Source organism: Epargyreus clarus, unplaced genomic scaffold, assembly GCF_041222505.1.
Source record: "Epargyreus clarus isolate Ecla_fem2 unplaced genomic scaffold, WU_Ecla_fem_2.2 ptg000005l, whole genome shotgun sequence".
NCBI classification, from domain to species: domain Eukaryota; kingdom Metazoa; phylum Arthropoda; class Insecta; order Lepidoptera; family Hesperiidae; genus Epargyreus; species Epargyreus clarus.
This window is the reverse complement of record NW_027332213.1, coordinates 14,281,504-14,302,580: the sequence shown is the minus strand read 5'-3', so window position 1 is coordinate 14,302,580 and position 21,077 is coordinate 14,281,504. Positions and strand designations below refer to the sequence as shown.

The window sequence follows — 21,077 nt, the reverse complement described above, 5'->3', positions numbered from 1 at the left end:
GTAAATTAAATTGAACACTATTATAACTCGGTATAAAGGTACTTAACTATCATTTGAATATGTGCTAGCATTCCTATAATTTCACAAAATCAACAATAATTACGATAACACCACTACAAAAACAAGGTTTTCCTTATCGTGATCTACCCGTAGTAAAGGTAAACAATAATTTTATAATCTGTAATGAGTAATTCAGTTTTGTTCGTAAATAAAACAATAATCAAGTTGTCATGAAAAGTAGTCTTATTAGATTGGCAGGAAAAGATATAAAGGTAAACTCCACACCGTTGGTGAGTAAAATTGAACTATAGATTACAAACTAGATTAATCTTATTTTACAAATCGTATTTTAAATTAAAAGTATACAGTCTTCACGGAAACAAAATTACTTATTTAAAGTACTTACAAATCTATAACAGCAGTCGGCAACATTTTTAACACTACGGGCCACATAGTAGCTTCACGAGGTAATGGCGGGCTGCATTCAAAAGTTTTTGGAAATTGGTGGGCAAAAATGTCGTCACTATTTCTCTATAGTTTGAAGAAAAGCGAGCGAAAACTAAGGTTCTAGGAAAGTCTGCGGGCCGCAAGAAGAGGTTCTAAGGAGACCCGCGGCCCAAAAGGAGGGTCGCAAGCCACATATGATTGCAACATGTCCATATATGTGCAATATATTATGTATATGGACTAATTGGAGCTGCTGTTGCTCACTTTACATATGAATTAAGTTCTCATAAAAGTTAAAATAGTTTTGAAGTTATTTCCTTTGGCACGACCTCAACGTGATTTTTAACGTGGCATGAAATTTGCGTGCGCTCAAGTAACTATAGTTACTTTTAACAAAATTAACTATATATCGTCTACCGGTTAGTTAAAATTTGTCTAAATGCAAAAACAACTATTTTATTAATTATACCAAGTAATCAGAGTATAACTTTTAAAATTAATTATTACACTGTTATTTTAATTAGAAGCTCTATTACATATTCTGGCAAGAATATTTTACCATTTATGTATATCATTAACTTTTTGTCATATAAAGCTTAAACACATTGTATTTTTTATTTGACTAGAATATCATCGGACGTTCGCGGTCTGTTCCCTGGGAAGGAGAAAACTGAGGCCAGCACATACTGAAAATAAAAAAAAATAATTAGTTATATTAGTAAGACAATCCCAAATGCAACTTTAACAACTGTGAGATTTTGTTCAAGAATGTTAAGAAAATACATATTCAGTCAACCGCAATTAGAAGTCCCCCTTTTTTTTTTTTTTTCGAGGGGGAAATCTTCAAAAGGTACCCGACGACGTAGGAGCGACGCTGGGTTATGTGTGATTTTTACCGCACTAAAACCCCCCCGGTGGCCGTCCTCAGCGCTTGGTGAAGAATTCTGAAGACCCCTACATGATCGGTCACAGAAGCCTTACTAAATGGACTAGCTTAATAAGTTCTAGCTCTTACTTAAGTTCTATAAAAATCTAAAAGTTCTAAAAACGCAAGGGGGAAGAACGCATCTGCGGCCGACTTTTGGTAGGTCTTCAATCTTGTGATTGGCTACTTGCCGTATGCTTGTTGTCAGTTGCAACAAGCATACTACGTCTATTACCCAAAACAAAAACTCTATATTTTAAAGCTCTAACATCCATTACTACTGCTATTTCCTGGACTCTACATCATTGCTTTTTGTATGAATAATGTGTGCAAATTGAATTATATCAACGTAATAAGGCCATTCATATACTAATGAGAAATGACAAGTCTTACAGATTGACCTCGTCTCCTCGGCATTTCATGGTGTATAATGATAAACACGTGTAGCTGTATTCTGTTTTAGAGGGTGCTGAAGTAGAGTCCCTTTTTTTGAAGAGGGCGATACCTTCAAAAGGTACCCAGTGCCGTGGGAGCGACATGGGGTTATGTGGGATTCTTACACTAAAACCCCCTAGTAGAGTCACTAAAGCACATTTACAACAAAGACCGAAATTTTATTAATTTCTAGCACGCATACATTGTCAAATTTCGATCTTTGGTAGGCAAAACATTAGATAGATTGATTATAAATAATGGGCGTTCTAAATCTAGTGAAGCAAAAGTCGTCGTCCTTAGGAAGGATTCCTTTTCTATTTATAGACTGTTATTGATCCATTGGCAGCAAGGATAATTTTACATTATGAGGGTGTAGAGTTGCCAACCGTAATAATTACTATAAATAGGTCAAGACAGAACAGTTAAGAACATTTTCTCTTTTGTTTTGAACCAATTTTCTTTTGTTTTTGTTTGGTAGCTATTGACAAGCTTTAGTTATTAATAATCAATTTATCTAATATTTGGCGTCCTAAGATCGACGTTTGACAATCTTTACCTACTAGAAATTGCAAAATTTCAATTTTTAATAGACAAATGTAAAATAATTAGTGGTTTCGATTTTAAAAATCCTCAAATTTTTAGTAATAAAGTACCTAAAGATGACGCGTGTCGGAAAAATACAATAACAGCGTTATAGATACTTTAATCAGTCAGATAAGTGAATACAAAAGTAAAAACTTTCCACTTTTTATTTAGCTTACATTTATTACTTCTTTTTCTCGACTCATCCTTGCAAATTTACGTAACAAGGGCAGCTAAATCCCAATTAAAATACTGTATTAATTACTAACAAACAAACTAAGACGTACCTAAAATATTATGGGCGAATTATTAAAAAAATTGAAGAGATCTATATTTTCCTATAAATTAGTTTGAATATTACAAGTATAATTATAATTATCCGAAAAAATAATGGATATGCTTGGTTTTTGCTTTGGTCACATAAAAATATATTTCAGATAATATAGGTACTTACGGAACACAAGAGCTGAGAAACCATACACAGTAGCTGCACATGCCTTGGCAAGGAACACTCCGGCCACGTTAGAGCCCACCACGGAGCCGATCCTACCAAACATGAGCACTGCTCCAACGGCTGTGCCCCTGGTAACAAAAAGCATTTTATTAATATTTATATGAAGGCAAGTAGGTTATAAAGCATTTTAATGATGACTTATCATCTATGTGGCACTGTGGTCATTTATTTATTGTTTATGAACCTTACAATACATTACAATAATGTACAGGAACAAAAGCGGACTTAATGATATGCGCCTTCTCTGCCAGCCAACCTTCGGGCGGTCGTACAGAAGATTCCCGGTTCGAATCTTGGTTAGGTGGTTATATTTTTCGAATAACATCCGTTAATAGTAATAATAGATCTAACCAATGTTTCGCCTACTAAATATTAAAATTAACCCACGTTCGCCTATATAATATGATATTCTATTCTGTAGCACTACCATGAGTTGGCATAGAAACGCCACTATAGAAATAGTAAATAGAAAACTATTGTCATTTTTCTAGTGAATAACATAACTACTATCGTTACGGTATTTCTTGACAACGTCTGTCAAATTAATGACTCATGGGACCGAATTTGTATGGCAATAGATCATAATGACATTCGCTAGCGATTTGATTTCGATAGGTTTTTTACGTATCGAGTTACGCCACTACGGATTTTAGTTCTACGAGTAACCACCAGAGGCGCTGTACAATTTTTCATACATTTATTTTACGCAGTCGCTAGCGAGTAATACTTTTGTAAACTCATGATAGTGCTACTGAAAGTATCTTAATAGAGCATTGGGTAAGCGTCTTGAAAATCTACCCTGGTAAAGAAGATATCCTGAAGACCGGATAATGCCTGCCTACGCTCCTCTTTATTAATTAGGCGGGATTCATAGTGTTAGGGTATGAATTACTTTATTACTACGAGTATATTGCTGCTTAAGTACCTGAATATCGCATTTTTTGTATCTACACTAAGAAAAGTTGAATTAATATGTATTTGTATTTGGCGATTTACATTTACACAGGTGACATACGTTTCAATCTACCTACGTTACCTAATAATAAATTAAATTTGTCTGATATGCGGAAGTAATAATGAAATGATTGACAAAAAACCTACAGGATAATGACGCAATAATACTACCTGGATTGTCATTCTAATTATTATTTTGTGTCAATAACAAAGACAAGAAACTTATTCTGCTTCAAGGTGGTAGAATCCTTTGTGGTTCGACTCCGGCGGCACCACCGCCACACTTATTTCTGCCTAATAACAGCAGTGTTAAGCGCTGCTGTGTTTTGGTTTGAAGGGTCTGGTAAGGGAGACATACTTTTCCGAGGCGTTCCAGCTTAGTTCTTAAGTGTAGTCGCACATCTGTGGCCGATCCCAGGTAACATAATCGTACCTGGGGTTAATTACAGATGTCCATAGGCGGCAGTAGCCACTTACCATCAGGTGGACAAAAAAGTAAAAAATAAATAAATCATTAAATGTTTCCTCGGGATTGTATTAAATTTTGAAGTTTTCCACTATGAATGGATTTACGTCACACTCCTTATCTTATCATATTCATTGGGTATATTTGTTTATCAATGTCCTAATTTTATAATAGGTGGTAGAAATCTTACGCAAATACATTTTGTATTGAGTTTTAGCTCTGGGTATGACTTTATGTATGTCTATCAGTGTCGCATACACAGATGGAATTGAAGACCCGCAAAACACAGCGGTCACTATACAGGCATGGTATGTGGGTTCTGGGTTCGATCCCCGGCCAGACAACTGCATGAATAATTTAGATTTCTGTTCTGTTTATACATGTCTTGTTATTTGTGTGTTTTGTGTGTTCAAGGCAGTCACGGCACAGGAAAAAATCAAGTGGAGACTATGGGTATAGAATGCATTAATTTTCGGATTATGATAGTTATTAATTATTTTTGTTAAAACTAGTTCGTTGTTCTTAAGATAAAATATTGTGTTCAATGTAAACTCCGTCATAATTTTACGATGCTTACACGTTGGGCTTTCCCCTTATTTTCTTCACACTGTTTGCATTGTTATTAAATGATAACATCATTTTATACGTAATTAAAGCTAATACTTTAATGCAGAGCTTACATAATAAAAAAGTTGTTATTTGAGTTAACGAACAACATTTTTTATGATAGGATTGTTACATATGTTCCTATCTTATTTTGTAGAGGTGTGTAACATGTCGTCGGGTAAAACGCGATTTGACTCGACGCCATTTTGATAATTTTACAGGAGAGCGATTTAAAGAAAAAATCTCTATTAATTTTGACAGAAACTGAATAACAGTTAAAATTAGTGAAACTACGACTAAAGCACTACTTTTTATGTACATTACATTAATACAGAGGTATTTTTAACCAACTTCAAAAAAGGAGGTTCTGTTTTCGACCACTATGTATGTATGTAAACTTATATGTCCGCTATTTTCTCATAAACTACAGATTAAATTTCGACAGGGTAAATGGTTAGACGGTTATTAATTAATTGTCCAAGTCTCTAATCCTATTTGGGGTTCATTACAGAAATCCACGGGCCGCAGTCATTACGCTTTCTACACTCACAGCCCCACACTAGGATTCCCTGTATCGTGGGTGCCATGGACACACACATAGCCAAATACACAAACACCGAGACCCAGAAACAGAAATCTAAATTCATCATTTAGATATCTGTCTGGCCGGGGATCGAACCCGGGACCCTTTGCGCGTCAGACCGGTATGGAGACCGCTCCGCCACGCGGGTCGTCAAACAATAATCATTAATTTATAACAGAAACTAGGTAATTCATAACTGCATAAAGTGGTGCGTGGTTTAGTGGCCTGCATAAAGCCTTAGGTTACCTTAGGCTTGTGGGGAACAGTTGGACCGCATATGCCGTCAGTGGCCCGATGCCTAGAGCAGTCACCTGCAACGTGGACATCGCTGCTCCAGCCACCATTCTGTAAATAAAAATAATAGAATAAGATATGATGAGAAATGATGAGAGAGAAGAAAAAATAGCTTGTAGTTGAACTCAACGCTAAAGCAGACGGTCTACCTGGCGGAAAGTAGTTACTGTCGTTTTGTTATTATTTCATGCACATCTGTAATCAACCTCAGATAGGATAAGTTTAGGATAAGACAACTTAAGTTCGGTCACAGATGCGCCGCTGCCCCTGAGGACGAAGCTTTTTTTTTTTTTTTTTATATAATATAAGAGTAGCAGACGAGCATGCAGTCCACCTGATGGTAAGTGGCTACTGCCGCCCATGGACATCTGTAATCAACCCCAGATAGGATTAGATATTCCTACCTGAGGTCAGCCACAGATGCGCCGCTACCCCTGAGGACTAAGCTGGAACGCCTCGGAAAAGTCTGTCTCCCTTACCACACCCTTCAAACCGGAACACAGCAGCGCTTAACACTGCTGTTATTAGGTAGAAATAGGTGTGGCGGTGGTGCCGCCGGAGTCGAACCACAAAGGGTTCTACCACCTAAAAAGCTGGAAAGCCTCGGAAAAGTATATCTCCCTTATCACACCCTTCAGACCAGAATACAGCAGCGATTAACACTGCGGTTATTAGGTAGAAATAGGTGTGCCGGTGATGCCGCTGGAGTCAAACCACAAAAGTTTCTACCATTCGTCTGTATTATAAGAACTCTCCTAAGCGCCATAACGTGCATAGTGCTTAGGAGTAAAAAGTCTCAATGCTGTGTCATGTCAAATAATTTCCCGCTAAATTTTCCTTCACCAATGAAATAATAACGTCAAAACCTTCACCTGTTTTCAGTAAGCACCGTGATGAGACACGCGATCCCAACAAGCACGAACATGGAGACTAGCTGGGTCTTCTTCGCGAGGGAGGTGAAGCCGGCCGCCAGCACCAGGGAGCCGTACACCACGCCGGACACCACCATGATCTGGAAGGTGCTGAACGAGATGTCGGCCACGCACTCGGCGCTGCTCGTCTGTGTGATGTGGAAAGGAGAGATCAATTTCACGAGTCGTTCTAACTTAATCCATGGTAACGCAAGGATGAGATTTGAAAAGGGTAATGTAAAAAAAAAATAGGAATGTATTTTCCCTTTCCAAATGTATAATGACTTACCCTTACACAACACACACATACACAAGACACACATATACTTACATTACACAAGAGAAAATGTATAAGTTTTATTTTATTTTAAATTTTTAGTTTTATTTTGTTTTTTTTTTTATCCTATAGACAATATTTTGTCATATTATTTTAATTTATAAGACCAAATAAAATAATTGTATGGACTTAAAAAAAGAGAAAATGCCTGTTTCAATTTAGTTCTCAGCAACGCGTATGTGATCGGCCTAAGAACTTTTATTCTATCTAGTCTCACTGCTACAGATACGTCTCCTTTCTAGGTCAGATCCCTTCTAGATCTAGGCCATAGTCCACTACTCCGACCAAGTGCGGATTTGAACAGTTTACATCTATGAAAACTTTTGTAACATATTGAGCCTGTAGGTTACCTCATGTACCTATCCCATGATATAAGGATGACTACAGATATCCATAAGCGGCAGTAGCCACGTGCGATCCAGTTGCATGGTCGTTTGCAATCTCAATATTATTAAAAACTACTTCCATCTTAAAAAAACAAATATTGACACAATTATCGATTGCGCTTACATTACCAACAAAGTAAGCCAATGTTAATCAAGTGTAATTAATTAATTATATTGTAATCAGATTTGATTACTGAATAGAATTTGTCACGAGCAATTCGCACCAATTTTCCTGGAGTGAGGCGATGTCAAAATGCTTTTCAGAATATCAAGGGCAAATGCTAATTAAATTATGAAAATGTTGTAAGGATCTATGTAGCACTAGTTACGGATAATTGTTTTGTCAGCAATCCTATTACTGTCCTACTACTTGGCACAGGTCTCTTCTTAGTCCCCCCCCCCCCCCCCAAGTTGGAGTGCGCTTTGTCGTGGTGGGGGGGCTCAGTAGCCCGTTGCAATCCAGCAGCGGGTGAAGCTAAAACGCTCCAGTGGAGGTTGGTATACACTGAGTCTGCCTCGTATCGGGCGGCAGTAATATCTCGACAGTACGCTGCGTCTGTCCCGTATCGGGCGGCAGCGCTATCCCTTTAGGTAGTTGTGGTTCTTTCTATCCGTTATATCCGGCACTGGCGTAGGACATGGGGGTGTCCTACGTCAAAAACACTATGAAGCCTCGAGGTGGCCCGCACGTGAGCAAACACCGTCGGGATCGCGGACGAGTGCTATTAGCGTACCCGTGGTCACGACAAAAGGCGTTCAGAGGAACACCGTGGGGTTTATCCGTTAGGAGTCCGGCATATCCTGTCCGCTACCCCCGCAGCTGAGAGGAACCCATGAAGGGTTTCCCCACAAAAAGTGTCTCTTCTTAGTGATTTAGCCAATAACGACGTCGTGGTAGACTGTGCAAGTGTGGTAGTTGCACTTTACCATTTATTTATTTATTTACTCTTTATTGACGAAGTTAAAAACAGTGTGGTGCAAAAGTCGGACTTAATGCTAAATAGCATTGTCTCCCAGTCAACCTTAGGGATGTGCAGAAAAATTGATGCCGGTACAACTATACTAAAAATAATAATAATAATAAATAGGAAATAAAAAAAAATTAAAACAAGGAGAACATGAAAAAAAGAAAGAATGAGAGAAAGAAAGAGAAAAAAGAATTAAGATATAAATAGATGAGAAGTAAATACATCCTTACTAATATTATAAATCCGAAAGTAACTCTGTCTGTCTGTCTGTCTGGTTGTCTCTTCTTCACGCCCAAACGACTAAACCGATTTTAATGAAATTTTGTACAAAGATAGTCTGAGACCCGAGAAAGGACATAGGATAGTTTTTATCCTGGAGATCCCACGGCAACTAGGGATTGCGATCTAAAATCGATTAATCGGAGAATCGATCTTTTGGACCCAAAACATCAATTATTTTAATCGATATTAGTAAGAATTGAAAAATATAACTTTACCCTTACATTTTTAGGAACATTTTTAAGAACTCTCAGGAGTGTAGGTTTCCTCACGATGTTTCCGTTCACCATTAAAGCAGTGCTAATATTTTTCATGCGCAGTTTACTTCGAAAAAGGAAAAGTCACACACCTATCCATTTTTGGGATTCGAACCACAACCTCTGACTGGTTGAAAGGCTAAATTTCAAGCCACGTTTAAAATGATATTTAAAAAGTTGACCGTTTTAAACAAATTTCCAAGGCAAAGAAGCCAAGTAGTTTTTTTAATCATTACCTTATTTTCAGCCTGATTCATCAATGTGCAAAGATTGCCTCCTTGTTCTGTAGATTGGGACATAATCTTGTTTATGGTAGCCGGCGCGAAGAGGAACAGGCCATTTAATCTGAAATCAATGAAAATAATATGTAGTTAAAAGTTAGTAGTAAAACAAGTTATAAAGAAGCATCATCATTTATCCATGGGGCGGAGAGATGACCGTTCTCATCCGACTCGCAAAGGGTTCCGGGTGCAATTCCCGACCAGATATCTGAATGATAATTGCACGCTAGTTTGCTACTTCTATCACATCTACATCACATACATCACACATCACCAGCGACGGATCAAGAGTTCTAACCGCTCTAGGCTAATTATAAAGACGCGCCCCCACTGTTACGATAGACCTCAAAAGTAATATATTAGTTTTGACTTTGTTTACTAGCATGAAATTAAAAGTGCCGAAGACACAATTTTGGCGCCCCCGATCCTCGCGCCCTAAGCTGCGGCCTAATTAGCCTAAGGATTAATCAGGCCCTGCACATCACATCTACATTCTATGACAGCTGCTAAAATATAGCCTTTTGCTTTTGTGTCATATTTTACACGAGTCCAATGATACCTCATATCTTAAAATCCATCAAGCTTTTAGGTAGGTAGGGAGGGTCAAAAATGAAACAATATAAATACGTTAAACATTACCCTCCACAGTTAAATAAACCACACCACCACACACCGCCACACCTATTTTGCCTAATAACAGCAGTGTTAAGCGCTGCTGTGTTCTGTTTTGAAGGGTGTGGTAAGGGAGACATACTTTTCCGAGGCGTTCCAGCTTAGTCCTCAGGGGTAGCGGCGCATCTGTGGCCGACCTCAGGTAGGAATATCTAATCCTATCTGGTGTTGATTACAGATGTCCATGGGCGGCAGTAGCCACTTACTGCATGCGGACTGCATGCTCATCTGCTACTCCTATATTATAAAAAAAAGTAAAAATACTCACAGAGAGAACAATCCAAACATGAGGAAGCCGGTCAGGGCGAGCCACTTCAGGTGCGGTGGTCGCAGAAGGACTAGTAATGAATACTTCTTGTGCCCTCTATTGTAATTTATTGCTTCCCCTGTCTCCTCGCTGTCTTCCAACGACTTACTTAGACTTGTCACCTGAAATTGACATTATTATATTGTTAAAACCAATTACATTTTATACTTAGTAGTATATCCATGTTTATAACAATAATATCCGTTATTAATAATAAAAATAATTAATTTATTTCTAATTTCTAATATTTTGCCAAAGATCTAAATTTGTCAATTTCTAGTAGGCAGAAATTGTCCAATTACCGGCAAAATATTTGATAGATTTGTCAGTTTCTAGTAGGCAGAAATTGTTAAATTTTGGGCAAAATATTTGATAGATTTATCAATTTGTAGTAGGCAGAAATTGTCCAAAGTAGGGGAAAATATTCGATAGATTTGTCAATTTGTAGTAGGCAGAAATTGTCTAAGTAGGGGAAAATATTTGATAGATTTGTCAATTTTTAGAAGGCAGAAATTGTCCAATTTCGTACAAAATATTTGATAGATTTGTCAATTTGTAGTAGGCAGAAATTGTCAAAGTAGGGGAAAATATTTGATAATTTGTCAATTTCCAGTAGGCAGAAATTGTCTTATACCGGGCAAAATATTAGATAGATTGATTTATTAATAACTGACATTACCGTTTGCAACAATATTTTTAATATTCCATTTTCCAAGGTTATATTTGGCGCATGCATAATTCGTAAGTGTTAGATTTATTCAAGGTTGTAAAAAAACTAGAGTTACCACTACAATTAATCTAATCCGTATGCCTTGTATTTTATTTGATACATTTTATTAATTATATCCTGAAGCACTGCATAAGACCACTAATCTTGCTTCAGAATGATTACAGATGTCCATAGGCGGCAGTGACCGGTTACATCAGGTGGACTGCCCATAATATAAATAATGTTGAAGGTGGTAGAACCCTTTGTGGTTCAGCTCCGGCGGTACCATCACCACACCTATTTCTACCTCATAACAACAGTGTTAAGCGCTGCTGTGTTCTGGTTGGAAGGGTGTGGTAAGGGAGAGATACCGAGGCGTCCCAGCTTAGTCTTCAGGGGTAGTGGTGCATCTGTGGCCGGCCTCGGGTAGGAGGATCTTAGGTTGATTACATATTTCCATGGGCGGCAGTAGCCACTTACCATCAGGCGGATGACATGCTCGTCTGCTACTCCTATATTTTAAAAAAATGCCATAAAAAAAACTTCTGCAAAATACTCACACAAAAGCTCTCCTTAGCCATCCCCGTGTTCACAGCATAGATTTCCCGCAAGACCTTCAGAGCTTGGTCCTGTTTGCCTTTAGCCATCAAGAACTTGGGGCTTTCGTTGGCCTGCGTCATCCAAACTGTGGTCACGAGCAGGGGGAGTGCGTACACCGCCGTCAGCACTCGCCAGGGTTGCAGGGTGATGTGGCCTAACTGCCAATCGTATGATAGGACGGCCCAGGCGATGACTGTAAAAGATGTGTAATAAAATAATAAATACGTGAACTTTTGACTTAGACCATTTAAATTAAAATAAGGGCTTCTAAACGGCGTTGTAAATAGGAGTCTAGTGAAATTGTAGTAGTTATAACACTTTTAACCTATGTGTAGTGTTTTGAAAGGAGGTATAAACAGTATGGTTCAGCGGGGAGATGTCACAGCTACAACTATTTCATGAAACAATACTGCGTTTTGGTGGTCGGGTGTGTCGGCTGATTTACAAATTATGCGACCCTCTGTGTCCTTAGGAATGGCAACGCATCTGTGATCTAATTCTGGTAGAACCCCTGTTCCGTATGGAGTAATTTACGGACGTCCATGGGCAGTACTTACCATCAGGTGGACTTCAAGCTCGTTGGCTACTTCAATCATATAAAAAGTATAGTAGGTAGATTAAACCTATATAAAACTTACTAGGACTTAATGCAGCGGAGAGTGTTAAAATCCCGTTGCACGTGACCACGGCGAAGTCTCGTCGCTTCCTCGGCGTCATTTCCCCGACGTAAGCGAACCCCAGGGACGATGGACAGGACAAACTGTCAAATTGCCAATATTTTATCCATTTATTTTATTCCCATTTAATTCAGACATAGTCCATATTTTGTTAGTATTTACATTGTCCTTAAAACCTGTTAGTAAAATTTGACATAAATAAATCAAAGAGAATAAAAATCACATATCTATGTACATATTTATTATACATAGAAAACTTTCGTATCGTTCACCTTGATCAGTTGTAAAGCTTATCCCTATTTATGTTATACATCATTAGTCCATAAAAAGGGTTCCATTCCTTCCCCTACCAGTAACGGAAAGGAATATTTCTCTTAGAACTTTATAGTCTAACATTTAAGAACAAGAAATTCTTACAAATGGTACCAAAACTGCCAAAGAAATTGTCAATTATAGCATACCAGTCCAAAAACCAGCGTTGACAACTAAAAGAGTAGGTTCAATACTTACAAGAATGAGCCAGCTAGCTTGCACAGTGCAAACGTCAGCAGGTTCGGTGTGAATGCAGCGAGCAACCCGAAACAACCGGCGGCTGCTGAACAGGCCAGCAGGATCGGCTTCCGACCCACGGTGTCCGCAGCACGACCCCAAAATGGAGCTGATAGTATTACGCCTGAAAATAAGAAATAGCTATACTTGTATGATGCTTCTCTGTGGCTTTGCTATTGAATGGTTAAAGGCAATTATTGTTCAATACTATATGAGATTGTGACCCATGAGCGGAGAGGTCACCATACCGGTTCGAAAAGGGTTCCAGATTCGACCCACGGCCAGACAGACGTCTGAATGATAAATTAAGATTTCTGTTCTGAAGCTGGGTATTTCTGTATTTGTCTATGTTTGGAGCTGTGAGTAATTCTACACTCACTACGTCATTTTTGAGCGTCTCTTTAATTTAGAAGAAATTAATTGTCACATGCTTTATTGTACCTATTACATATGACCAGTGCCCAGCATAAGCACAATAATGGACGATGATTCCGTTTAAAGGTACTTTTATAATTCTTATATATAGATAAACTTATATATCTTGCCTATTCATTACTACAATATGTGTAGTATGTTAATTATTATTTACCTATATTCGGTATTGATGTTAGTATTCCTCTCAAATGCTCTGGAATATCCAGGTCACAAGCGGCAGCTGGTAGTACGAATGAAGAGCCAATCATCTCTAGCAGGGCAGAAGATAGCGATGCCACCATTAGCATGCCGTGGAAGATATGATACTTTCCAGCGCCTGAAATTTATATAATAACATTATTATTCTAGTAAGTATAAGTAAGTGGAGAATAGAAATTAGTGTGTGAAGTGTACTTTGAGGTACTTGACCAATACTGTGGACCACGGTCATCTTTATCACTCTGCGAGGTGACTCGTGCCCAGCAGTGCGGCAGAATAGGTTGACAATTTAGACAATTGTACATTTTGCCTTTACTAACGATCAGGCGGTATGTTTCATAGACTTGTATGTATCTGTAAATACTTTAATTGTTTTTCTTATTATTTAAATTTATGTTCCAGGGCAATTAAAATATAGCCAAACCATTTACTAATTAATTAATAGAATAGCAGACTTATGTCCTTTATAAATAATAATCAATCTTTCTCATATTTATCAAATATCGAATTTGACAATTGCTAGTATACAGAAGTTATCGTATTTCGATCTTCGGTACTCAAATCATTAGATAGATTAATTATTAGCAATGCATATTAGCCATTAATAGTATCTTAACCATTTTAACGTCCATTTAGCACATTTTGAGATAAGTGTTCGTGATGTAATTCGTATTACTCCAATAGTCACGTTATTCACATAAGTATTAAAGTAGTCTGTAACAAATAAATTACTATATAGAATAAAATTAAACTTTTCTAAAAAAGAACTAAATTCTGCCGTTCACAATGTTTATCTTTACTAATACGGACTAAATCCGAAGTATTCCACTTAATTAATTATTCCACGTGCTTAGTATTGAACTTAAAGCATATATTTACTTACCAGCTAGATCGAGAGCCTTTTCTAAATCAACTTCCATTTCAAATGTGTCCACTAGTCGCTTTTGAAACGAGAACTCATCATTTTCAGCTTTCATTTTACTGCACAGAGATATTTCCAATATTTAATCACTTATTGCAACATAAATATCTACTGCGATAAAACCGTCTTTCCCTACGAATTCCTTAGATTTTATGTATAAACGATAAAACTAGTTCAAACAATAATTATATGGGACTAATTTAACCTTAATTATATTAAGATTGGTAGAAATAATTTTGGAGAACAGACCAATGAACTATATTAAATTTAAGCTCGGCAACGGATGAGTTGATGTTTGAGGATTAGCCGGATTTACAATAAATACATTTAAAACGAGTTAGAAAAACTGGTCTAATTTAAATCTAAATCCGCCTGTGATCCTCAAATCTCATGCTGCGATCTCGCTTATTTAAATGTTGATTTTTCGTAGCAATACATGTTAATCGAATATTAATTATAGGCGTAATTTGAAAGTTTCTTGCAAGTACCACACCTTAAAATCAAAAAAGTGCACTCAACACTGTTGTTATAAGGTAGAAATGGGTGCGGCTTTTGCCTTTGGAGTCGAACAACAGTGGGCTTCTTCAATTTAAATTGAGACTCGACATTAGACTAGAAATTCTATCTCTTGTTATAAAGACATACTCACAGACCGTTTACTTAAATTCAAGTGCAGATAACCGATATTCTTTCTGCGCCTGTACATAACACTTCACCTTACTGACCGACGTCTTGGAATTCCAAAATTACTTTGAACTCTCCATGTAGTGTGTCACTGAAGGAAGACAAACAAAGAATTATCATTGTTTACTATCGCACAACTACTTATTTTGCTTTATGCTATTAAGTTAACGATAATTGTATTTTATCGCTAATAAGTTAATTACGGGTCAATATATTTGAAGATCCGCTTTGAATGTAATGACAGTAACTTCAAAATTAATTAGAGTTGATGACGAATGGTACCTACAGACTGTGCTGATGTATTCGGTTTTCGGCGGGAGTAAAATTCATTTTGAAAAGTTCTAGTCGCTGTTGGTTCTGACTGCCAGCAGCCCATGATGATATTGTTTTCGAACATCTGAAATAAATCATAAATAACATTCTCTTAGGTTAGCCAAAGTCTCAACGCCATGAGAAATAACGTTAATTATCTATAATTTATCTAATTTTTGCTTACCAAAGATCATAATTTCACAATTTCTGCCTATTAGAAATTGTCGAATTTCGATCATAGCCATTTTGTCATTCGGTTTGAGTGACGTCACTAATCACATTATGCATTTTTATCCAAACCAAACTTGTGTAGATTTCAGCTGAATCGGTTGGGAGTTGGGACTTAATTGTAAATTAATTTTAATTTTAAGAAGCTAAGTAATATCATTAAAAAAATTGTAGACAATAGACATACGGAACCACTTTTAATAATAAATAGACAACTCCTGACCTATTTGTAGTTTAATTGACTTTCAGACACCGAGAGTGACATCTTTATAGGGTCATTGTATTTATTTGTAAATATAAACATTAATTTCAGTGCAAAAATTATCTTCTCACCATTTAATGGTATACAGTTAATGTGGTAGAGTATTTATCTAAAATATCTTTAATATAAATATCTGTATAAAATGTCTCTATGGGGAGGATTTTTTTTTATAATTATTTTTATGCTGATAAAAGTGCTTGATCTGAAGTAGCTCTAGCTTCACATGCTCCAATGGCGCCAGTTAACATTGTACATCATCATCAACCCATTACCGTCCCACTGCTGGGCACGGGTCTCCTCTCATAATGAGAAGGATTAGGCCATAGTCCACCGCGCTGGTCAAGTGCGTATTGTTAGACTTAACATACCTTTGAGATATTTTTTTTATAAATCTATCAGGTATGCAGGTTTCCTCACGATGTTTTCCTTCATCGTTTAGCAAGTGATAATTAGTTTCTAATACGCACATAACTTTGAAAAATCGTAAGCCTGGGATTTGAACCTCGGACCCACAATCGAGAGGCAGAGTTTCTTAACTACTAGGCTATCACTGCCTGTGTACATTGTACAGGAAACTTAAATAAAAGTGCGCCATGGATTCTTCTCCAAAACGAAACATGTATCGTGAAGTAAAGCGACGAAAATAATTCTATAAAGAACCTACTTTGGATAAAATACCAAGAGTTCGACACAATGATAATACCAAGACTAACTAACTGAAGTTACAAACTCCAAATGAAGGCAGATACTAATAATAGTCGAGATTTCTTGCGCAAATTGCAGAAATCCCGTACCTACGTCAAACATGTACAAATAAACGTTGACAGATACTATCTCGCCCCCCGGATCGGTCTGATCCCAAAGCAAATTGACTGATCACACACAAGAGCCGTGAACCGTCTGAACTCGTGGAATATTTGGCGTGTAGCATTAGATTTGAGATAACGCTATGTTACACGTTTTTCATCTCGAATGTATGAACTATGATAGAAAAGACGAGAATTTTTCTTGTTTTTTTCGGTGTATTTTTTAAGAGTTCGATTTGTTGAAGGAAATATATTATCATTGTTTACTACCGCACATACGAAACATCTTTATATATATATTTCTTATGTGCGTGTGTATGTCACTGAACTCCTCCTAAACGACTGGACTGATTTTGATAAAATTTGTTGTGTGTGTTCAAGGGGACTTGAGAATGGTTTAGATTCACAATTTAGTCCGTGGAAAAAGGTTTATTTAATGAATTTTTAATTCCACCACCAATTTTACCAACTCCCAAGCCGAGGGTTTGGGAGTTGGTATGACCAATTTCGACAGATGGCACCACTGTCATTCCAATGCAGGTACAAATTTTCCGTTTTATGTATGTCATATTATTTCTTTAAACAGCGGGCGAAGCCGCGGGCACCACTAGTATTATTATATTAAATTAAATAAGATAATTTAAAATAGTTTCAGATGCACAAAATAAATGTAGGTATATGCCGCCACAGGCGATCCGCCCATTGGCTACTATCATGAGCGATAGTTGCCTAGACTACTATCTTGTCGCCTGCTACTGAGCAGTTGCTAGAGCGACGTAGCTCTGGTGTCCTATTTGTTGTTGTACGTTCGATTTTAACTGAAAAATCTTTCAGGCAGTTGACTGTTTATAGATCTGTGTCTACCTGACCGTAAGTGACCAAAGACGCCCATGGACTTCTGTAACCAACTCCATATAAAGAAAAGTTTAACTTGAAGCTAGTCAATGATGCATTGGCATTTCCGAGGTCTGAGATGGTCACCTCATTTGTAAGTAAGCAGGCTAAATTCAAGAACTGTTTGAACTGTTTTACGCCAGAAATAGGTGAGGCGATGGTAGTGGTGGTCTATCCACGCTGTTTCTACTTACCACTTTCTCATTTCTATAAATAAGCGTGAAGTGCTTTTTTCGCTTAAGGGTTTTGTTTTTATAATAAACGCAGTTTTATAATAAAGTAGCAGACGAGCATGCAGTCCACCTGATGGTAGGTAGGTACTGCCGCCCATGGACATTTGTAGTCAATCCCAGATAGATAGATATTACTACCGGAGGTCGGCCAATGATGCGCCGCTACTCCTGAGGACCAAGTTGGAACGCCTCGGAAAAGTATGTCTCCCTTACCACACCCTTCAAACCAGAACACATCAGCGTTTAATACTGCTGTTATGAGGCAGAAATAGGTGTGGCTTAAGTAGGTATTACGAAATAAATTCTTTAAACACAGATGACTAAGTTCGACTAATGGTCAATACATATGTGTGTGACCTGTTCACCTAATTTAAGTTAGCACTAGCAACGTAATTACCAGTAGAATCTGCATAATAATATGGCTTTTAAATTAAACTGGTTTACTAACCATCATCACTTGTTTATGATGCAAATAGAAAATATTTGTACTGGTTGTTATAATGTCTGTTTATCTATACAAAAAAAACAATTAATAAAACATTTGTAATAATTTAATTATTTATAGTTTTTCATTCAAATAACTTATTTTAAACTTTTACTTGTTAATGAATGATATAGCTATGTTTGTTTTTGAAGAATAATCTGGTATCATTAAAAAATCGAATATTATATTTGTATGTTTGTATTTAAATTAACAAACGATGTTGGAAAATAAATACGACTTTTAGAATATTCAAATAAGTATTTTGGTTTCTAAGAATATAATTAATGCTAAAATAATAATGCTGTAATTTTGATCTATTATATAATGAGGTCTATATAATATAGATATCATCTATTCTGAGGTCTAATGTGGAATCTACTCAGACCACGCCAATCCACGAATCCATTTTTTGTTGTACTTATGTATTTTAAAATGAATTTAAATACAACTGTAGAATAATATTTATAAGTGCAATGTTTAGTTCATACATTTAAATTTTTAGACTTTTAAATAATTAGAAATCCATTCCATCATTTTCGACTATTCTTAATTTCTTTTAAATTAAAGTATATAATATTGACGATAGGATTCGAACTATTCTATTGGTCATCGATTTCTAAACTTAAAAGCGCAGGCAGCCTATACTTAAACACAGTAATTTATTGCCATCTTAGCAAGCGACGAAAATAGCTAAGCATCGGCTCGTTAAGTGGCGCCTGACGACTAAAACTAGTTATTTTTCTGCAGATCTCGAGTGCTAATTTTAGCGCATCGATTATCCAATAACTTTGCATACTGGTTGGTGTCTACGATAATGTCGTGTCGTCGACCTGGTTCCCGATATCCAATCAGGTTCACAAGTGCATCTTTGAACACTTGGGAAAGTAGTATCGCGTCCAGTTTTATTGTTCTCTGGCAACGGGAATCATGTTTTGGTGAGTGTTGGCTTATTGGCTAGCTTGCGAAATAATTGAAGATTTCGATGATTGATGTTTATATTTTTATTATAATATATTCGTTTAAAATATTGGTAATAATGTGATACGGAAATAAATACTGGATATATGAATTTAATTTATAGGTAGAAACTGTCATTTTGAATCCGGTGGCACCACACTTGTTTTTGCTTAATAACAGCAGTTGCGCTACTGCTTTCAAATTAAAATCTTTTAAGTTTAAATAAAAATCGTCATTAATTGAAATCAAATTTCTATAGAAAGTTTTGCAAAATATTCTCAAAGGTATATGAAATCAATCAAATCACACACGACCAGGACCAGCTAATGAATTATGTATTATTCATTCTATAAGAATACTCGTGTCCAGTAGTGGGGTATTAACCAATGATGATGTTAAGTTTGGTACTAGTCTGTAAGTATAATTAATTATAAAGTTAATGCTATATAACGTCTTAATTTAACTGAATTCAATATTTTCATTTTATTTCCTTTAGTGAAATAAATATAATTTGAATAGATAGCCCTTATATATTAAAAAAACTTATAGGTACATAGTATAGGTTTTTTTAATAAAATATTTTTGTCATAAATATTGTAAGTTTAACTGCGATAATAATGTAGCAATATTGTTTTCCGCTTTCTATATTAAGATTGTGTAAAGTAAAGGCCTGGATAATAACTAAATTATTTATAGACATATTTGCTTAGACATCAATGTATCAAATGAACGTCGTATCTTCTAATCTACATGCAAGAGTATTGACTTAAAATAACAGTAGTTATGCACAACTGATTTCCCTTTGATTCAATCGTAATCCGTATAATTCCTTGCAAACAGCGAAGTATAAATACAAACACTTCGTATCAGGAGGAATACAATTTACTGCTAAATTTAGACTCGCAGAATAAATAACAAACAAACGTAAGATTGTTGATTGTTCGTCGATTTTGCCTACCACCCATGACGACGCTCCATACAGATATGAAAACCAAGAGGTTGTGACGCACGACGCTACATATAAAAGAGAATCCCGGTAACGCATCTATGTTAGTCAAGATCAGGCCGCGAGTCTGCGTGAACCCATATTAATAAAGATATCAAACATCCCCTTTTAGTAAGCGTAAGGTAAGATGAACAGATTTAACCCCATCTCGAATGACCGATGGCAGTTGTTAAACTGCCGTCGATTTTTTTTCTAGATCATCAGTCGGCTGATTTCTGCAGTAAAGGTAAAGGTAAGACGAAGCGAATTGCTTTGGTTATAGAAAATGATTTATAAAATACTGTTAGGGGTGATACTTTTTGAAGCTCGACTGCTAGCCTTTGAACTTGATTCAGCAGTGTAGCTGTATTATTGTTTGGAGGGTGTACTGAGTCATAGGACTAGGCTTAGGGCTAGGTGTTCTTTTAGTAGGTACTTCTTATTGACTTAAAAAAGGACAAGTGTCCTTTTTGGAGTTGATTATAGATGTATCTACTTAGGCTGTAGTGACTACTTCAAATGAGTAAACTGCACATTATTTTTTAAGCATAGGTAATAAGTAAAGTCAGTAAGTAAATGAAGAACTTATAATATTTTTTATAGGCACTTTAACATACATTATTATGTAGTATTATTATATTTAGTTTATTAGGATAATGGACTAATGGACGAGAAATAAAACTATAAAAGTAGTATCACGGAAACAATGAAAGATTATTAACTAAATATGTTTTGTATACCAATCAATTAGTAACATTCTATCGATATTATCTTATTAGTGAAAATGTTTTGCAACTTTTTATTTTCTTTTTGCAAAATGCCTAATAGTGTTGTGCTCATTATTTAACTATACTAATAAAGTTGTACTAGCTTACAATTTATCTAGTGTTATTAATCACTAATGAATTGATTATAGTCGTTACTGAAATATTTTTCAT

General features: G+C 36.3%; 2 protein-coding genes across 5 annotated transcripts in view; one reads left to right on the top strand and one right to left on the bottom strand.

Annotated features, from left to right (window-relative positions):
- Positions 1 to 995: 995 nt before the first annotated feature.
- Positions 996 to 14,349, bottom strand: LOC140757863 (uncharacterized). Its single transcript, XM_073093734.1, has 11 exons — positions 14,256 to 14,349; positions 13,329 to 13,490; positions 12,701 to 12,863; positions 12,152 to 12,273; positions 11,474 to 11,706; positions 10,166 to 10,326; positions 9,181 to 9,289; positions 6,679 to 6,866; positions 5,759 to 5,857; positions 2,844 to 2,971; positions 996 to 1,133 (listed from the first exon to the last, which is right to left on the bottom strand). Exons 1-11 carry the CDS (start codon positions 14,347 to 14,349, stop codon positions 1,078 to 1,080), a joined length of 1,515 nt encoding a protein of 504 aa, XP_072949835.1. The 3' UTR covers positions 996 to 1,077.
- A 4,627-nt stretch (positions 14,350 to 18,976) lies between these two features.
- The window catches only part of LOC140742377 (uncharacterized), a 48,814-nt gene continuing 46,713 nt past the window's right edge, over positions 18,977 to 21,077 (top strand). For 2 of the 4 annotated variants that reach the window (XR_012102272.1, XM_073073301.1), the window contains exon 1: positions 18,977 to 19,132. Coding sequence is in view for 1 of the 4 variants with exons in the window: in XM_073073301.1 (XP_072929402.1) it covers positions 19,125 to 19,132 (8 nt within the window). In the remaining 3 variants the exon portion in view is untranslated. Of the gene's footprint in view, positions 19,133 to 19,850; positions 20,283 to 21,077 lie in introns of those variants that run through there. The other 2 variants (XM_073073302.1, XM_073073303.1) reach the window with 2 other exon arrangements.